This window comes from Lytechinus pictus, chromosome 12, assembly GCF_037042905.1.
Source record: "Lytechinus pictus isolate F3 Inbred chromosome 12, Lp3.0, whole genome shotgun sequence".
NCBI classification, from domain to species: domain Eukaryota; kingdom Metazoa; phylum Echinodermata; class Echinoidea; order Temnopleuroida; family Toxopneustidae; genus Lytechinus; species Lytechinus pictus.
In genome coordinates, this window is record NC_087256.1 from 8,540,423 (window position 1) to 8,546,572 (window position 6,150).

General features: G+C 34.0%; 1 protein-coding gene across 2 annotated transcripts; it reads left to right on the plus strand.

Annotated features, from left to right (window-relative positions):
* Positions 1–144: 144 nt before the first annotated feature.
* On the plus strand, positions 145–5,150 carry LOC129272898 (small integral membrane protein 8-like). Of its 2 annotated transcripts, none has more exons than XM_054909983.2 (3): positions 145–254; positions 478–658; positions 1,598–5,150. In XM_054909983.2, exons 2-3 carry the CDS (start codon positions 521–523, stop codon positions 1,760–1,762), a joined length of 303 nt encoding a protein of 100 aa, XP_054765958.1. In that variant the 5' UTR covers positions 145–254; positions 478–520; the 3' UTR covers positions 1,763–5,150. The 2 variants fall into 2 exon arrangements, with proteins under 2 accessions (XP_054765958.1, XP_063963917.1); XM_064107847.1 differs by having other exon boundaries at positions 150–264.
* The last annotated feature ends 1,000 nt before the right edge of the window (positions 5,151–6,150 follow it).

Below are 6,150 nucleotides of genomic sequence, written 5' to 3' on the forward strand. Positions count from 1 at the left end.
TTTTGAAAATATAAAAGTTTTAATTTTAGCCATATTTAACCCATACAATGAATTTAATATATCTGTTTCATATATTGTAATTATATTTATATATTTTTTGTTTTTTCGTTATGAATCTATATGAAAAAAAATCTTAAATAAAGTTTTTATTCAAGAAATTCGTCTGCTAACTCACGCGAACATGGCGAGGCAACCAGGTTTCTTTTGATGAAATAATAGTGCCAGTGCAACTTTTGCTAGATTTGGCAACACAGGTAATCAAAAGTAAATATGTTTATCAATATGTGCCAAGCCAGGGCCTTTGTTAAACTATGGTATTTCATAGGGGCCTAATTTTGTACTAGAGTACCGGTAGATGAGTTAGACGTCACGTACTACGTAGTCTATGACTTTGTGTGAATATTTTATTTTTATCTGTTATAAATCTTGGCTTGAAAAGTTTACATCTATCTATTATAGCTTTCGTTTTGTCATTAGTTTTACAGGATTTTCGAACGTCGAAAACCAAAAACGCAAACTGATGGCAGATGGAAAGGAACCTCTAGATAAAGCAGGAGAAAAGACTGGTGGGGTCAGGGCAGGAGCTGGAGAAGGCATCCGGAGTATAAGATCGACATCATTATTCAGAGCAGTCAATTTTGAACTGTATGCAAAACCTGTGAGTGTCGAAATAGCACAGTAGAATCTAGATCAAGATTTAGCTTAAAAGTTATTGCTTTTGAAAGAGTTGTAACTTATAGATCTGAAAATCAACTTAGATAAGTTGAGATTAAATCTCAGCTCCTACTTTTACGACACAGTTGTTAAAATAAAATGACTGGAAAATTAAAATAAAATATTTCAAAAATAAAGAACAAGACACCGATGTAAGGCAATGCCTTTTGTCTCTGCACATTATTACATCTTTTTTTATTATTATCTTAACCCGAAAATTATGAAATATATTTATGTTTAGTTCTTGCCTTTACAAAATATGATGAAGCATGTATGTTATCATTGGTCATTCTGAATAATAGTCATCTCAATCTTTAGGCCTACTATCATCAATATCATCACTGTCATTATTATTGTTATAATCATAATCATAATCAGCAAATCATCATCACCACTGTCATCATCGTCATCACCACTATCATCATCGTCATCATAATCATGATCATAATCAGCATCATTGTCATCATCATCTTAATTTTCATCATCTTCATCATCATATTATTCATAATCAGCATCGATCATCAGCATCATTTTCATTAGCCCATAATCTGGGCGGAGGCTGCAGTTATGGTCTTTGCTGTTATGCCGAACGCAAGCAATATGTCTGATGTGGTAAAGACTTTGAAATGCTTTGCATCCACAATTCGCAGTATATCGCTTGCTTTCAGCATAACAACAAAGACAATAACTGCATCCTCTGTCTATATTAAAGGCTACATTATCATCAGCATCATCATTATATTCAGTATCACCAATCTTCACAATCAATGGACAGATTTTTTTTATAAACTCATGCACAAGTGGTATATGCATTCCACTGCATGAATTTTATTTCTCAAATTCTCTATATTTCATCTCTTTTCTTTGTTTACTCTTCCTTAAGAACAAATGGGTTATGGGATTCGGTCTGGCTGCCCTTACCAGCTGTGTGGTGTACATCGCCTATCTCAATGCACAGAAGGAGAACCAGAGAGACAGGGACATGTATGAACAATACCAAGCTGACGGCACGACGATAATGAGACCAAGAAATTCCAAATGGGACTGATAATATATATATATATATATATATGGTTCAATTTTACTGAGAGGGGATGAGGAGAGGTCAGTTGACTGTGTGATTTTGGAACTGTCAACTCTTTGGAAGATCTAGGAGATTTAGCCAGTTTTGAAGATTCAACCTATGCTTGGTCATGTGGATTAAGTCATTTTCACCAAACGTTGAGAACCTAACAAAGCAAAGCCTATCCTAGCTCCTGGGCAGTATCGTGCACCAGTTCCCTGTTTGTTGGTGTTATGGAACACCAATCCAAGTGGTGACCCTACTGCTCAGGGGGGGTGAACTATTGTTTCATCCCCCCAAACAGTATGACGACGTCATTTGATTTACGCCCATGGTTTACTGCATTCATCTATCAAAGGCACAATATCTGTCAAACAGATGGAACTTCGAGGTAATCACAAGAGTAGGATAAAATAATGATACCTGTGTCATTCATCTTTTTCATTTCATTTATTTCCATTTCTGGTAAAAAACATTCAAATACAATCATATATTTACAAAAAGAAAACATATGAATATAAATACCAAGAATATGGGGGAGCCAGCAGAGGCCATTAGCCTTTCAAAGGCTGGGCTCCAATGCCATATTGAAACATACATAATATAGAGAGAGAAGGCGGGGGGGGGGGTACATTTATGTCTGGATCGTGATGGGTAAATTATATAGAACTTAAAATTCCTTCATGAGATGCATTTTATACTTTCATTTAAATGAGGCAATAGATGGGGACATTTTTATATTAACAGGTATTGCATTCCAAGTAATTGCTCCAGAATATTTTACCGATTTATGTGAAGTTTGATATTTCAACAGAGGAATAAACATATTATAAGCATGTCTTGTATTAAGTGTATGAACATCCTTCGTCATTTTAAACATATCATAAAAAATATGGGGAAGCAAGTTTTTATTATACATGTACATAAATGATCCAACTTGCAGTTCATGTATTTAAAATATAGTTAGCATATTAAATTTTCTAAAAAGAGGTCCAGATGGAGTTCTCGGATGAGAGTTTGTATTTGCACATAGTGCTCTTTTTTGTAAAACATACAATTTATTTAGAAGAATTTTAGCACAATGCCCCCAAGTAATACAGATGGGGAAGGATAATAGCATTATATATATTAATCAATATCTTCAAAGGAACAAAGTGTCTTATTTTGTATAATATACCAATTGCACATGAGATCTTCCTCAGGATGATATTAATATGTGGAGTCCAAGTAAGATTTTCATCAATTGTCACTCCAAGAAATGTGGTGTTTGATACCTATTGTATATTAAAATTATTGATTGCAACATCATCGCAGATTTGTTCAGAGAGTTTTTTATTTTTTGGTTTGAATATCATATAATTAGTTTTTTGAGAGTTAAGTAATTTATTAGCCAAAAACCCATCTCCAATTTTGGTAGTTCCGAAGTAATTATATTAGATATTTCATGGACATTTTTACCTGATACAAAAAGGTTTGTGTCATCTGCGAATGTGATTGGACGAAAGTTTGGGGTTACATATTGCATATCATTAACATATAATAGAAAAAATAACGGGCCTAAAATGGATCCTTGCGGAACTCCTGCATTAAGTGTTAGCAATCTAGAATTAATACCATCTATACATACAAATCGTTTTCTATTATATAAAAAACTCTGTATCATTGCTAAAGAAATTCCTCTAAACCCATAAAATTGCAACTTCCGTAATAAAATATGGTGATTTATTGAGTCGAACGCTTTCGACAAATCCAGAAATATTCCAATACTAATATTCTTATTTTCAAAAGCTGTATTAATATAATTAATAAATTCAAGTAGGGCCATAGATGTAGAGTGGCCAGAATAAAAACCGAACTGTCTATTGTATAAAATATTATATTTAGATATATAAGATATTATCTTTGCATACATCAATTTTTCAAATAATTTATCAAAAACTGAAAGTAGGGACACAGGACGATAATTTGTACATAAAGACTTGTCCCCCTTCTTGTATATAGGTAAGACTTTAGAAATCTTTAAAGCATCTGGAAAACATCCTGTTTTTATTGAAGTATTGAAAATATGAGTTAAAACTGGTGCTACAATGTGTATACATTGTTTTAAAACCTTGGTATCTATATCATCATAACCCGGACTTTTTCCTTCTTTTAATTTCAATACCATGTCTATCACCTCAGATTCTTTTATACATGTGAAAAATAAGGATTGTGGGTAATCACCAGTCATATATATAACAGGGTCTGTCAAAGTATGAGGCATATTATTTATAACCTTCGTACCAATGGAAACAAAATATTTGTTGAAAACTTCCAAAACTTCTTATGGTTCTTCAATAGTTCCCCCATCTTTTACCAGAATTGGACATTCAACTTTCTTTTGTTGTTTCAATATGTTATTTATAACACGCCATGTTCCTTTCAAATAATTTCTTTTGTTGTAAAATTTCTTTTGATAATAGTCTCGTTTGGCATTTCTTATGGCATTATTTACAATATTCCTTTGCTTCTTGTATGCGTTTTTTCTATAATCGGTGGGATTCTTTATAAATTTATGGTATAAGGAATTTTTCTTACGACAATCCAAGGTGTACTATAAAAAACGTTGATTCCCCTCATGTGTCAAAGTGGAGTCTAGGATTATCCTCAGATGTACATACATAATGACAATGCAAAATGATATCAGATGCAGTGATGATATGTTGGGAGGTTTGATTAAGGTGAATAGTGATCTTTGGTTGATTACTGGATTGGTCATTGCATCACTGGTTCAATTCAAAACATTCAAAACAATTAAACAATCAGGCAAAAATTTACAAATGAAGTTATATTATTCAAGTCATTGGTAATTATTCTCATACATGTACCATTGACTGAGTAAATCAATATGTTGGACATAATATTATTGAGTACCTGTTGCCAAATTTTTCCACACGAACAAGATATTTTAACCCATAATTATTTTTAAAAAATATATATAATTTTAAATGAAATAACAAAAACGAAATAAGACATAGTATTAATATGAATGAATTTCAATTCATTCTTTAGTAAGGAAAAGTAAGAAATATCAGCCATTGGAACGCCAGGGACAGATCATTATCATTGACATTGAAAATGAAGAAGGAAGTTTGGAATAATTTCTTAATTTTGCTATAGAATCCAGTCAAATAATGCTTGCATTTTATAGCACTGTTCAGTTTGCTTGTGGAATAACTAGAACATATGGTATCAAGTATTCTCAGGTTTGAACCTTATTCATAGGATGGTCTAAACTTTGTGGATTTGGGCCTTAAACTTTAAAGGACACACAAACAAGTTTACCAACTAAACAAAACTATTTTGTTTGATTAAAGTCTTGAAGAATAATTTATACATTTTGATGACTAACTATAATTGTCATATTGATTTCACTTTCATGATGATTATGATGGTGATGAGGCCATCATGAGGGAGAGGGTGATGATTATGATTGATGATGATGATGATGATGATGGCGATAATGATTGTGAATGATGATGGTGATGATTATGAATGATGATGGTGATGATTATGAATGATGATGATGATTATGGTGATGATGATTATGGTGATGATGATGATGAGGGTGATGATGATGGTGATGATGAATGATGATGGTGATGAATATGAATGATGATGATGGTGGTGGTGGTGATGAGGAAGAGGGTGATAATGATGTTGAGGAGGATGATGGGGATGATGATGGTGATGATGGTGATGATGATGATGATGGTGATGATGATTATGATGGTGGTGGTGATGGTGGTGGTGGTGGTGATGGTGGGGGTGGGGGTGGTGGTCGTGGTCGTCGTCATGGAGATGTGATGATAGTGATGGGCCCCATTGCATAAAAGTTGCTATTATGGTCAGTTTGCCATCCGATGGTAACTACCATGGTAATGCTGATCAACAGCCAATCAAAATCAAGGATTCCATGCAAGTTACCATTGGATGGCAAACATGGTAACTTTTTTGCAACATGGCCCTGATGGTGGAAGTGATGGTGATCATGATGATGATGATGATGGAGGTGATGGTGATGATCATGGCAGTATTGGTGGTTGGGACGATGGTTGTGGTGGTGTTATTGGTGATGGTGCTCATGAATCATGATGATGGTGGTAGTGAGGTAACGGTGGTGGTTGTGCTGGTCATGGAGGTGATGATAGTGGTCAATGGTGATGCTAGAAGTGATGGTGGTTAATCTGATGCTTGTGGTGATAAGAATGGTGATGATGCTAATGCTTATGGTGGTGAAAGACATGCTGACCATGGTGCTGCTGATGTAGGTCATGGTCAATGTGATGGTGCATATTGATGATTGTAATGTTGATGATGGTATGATAGGATTG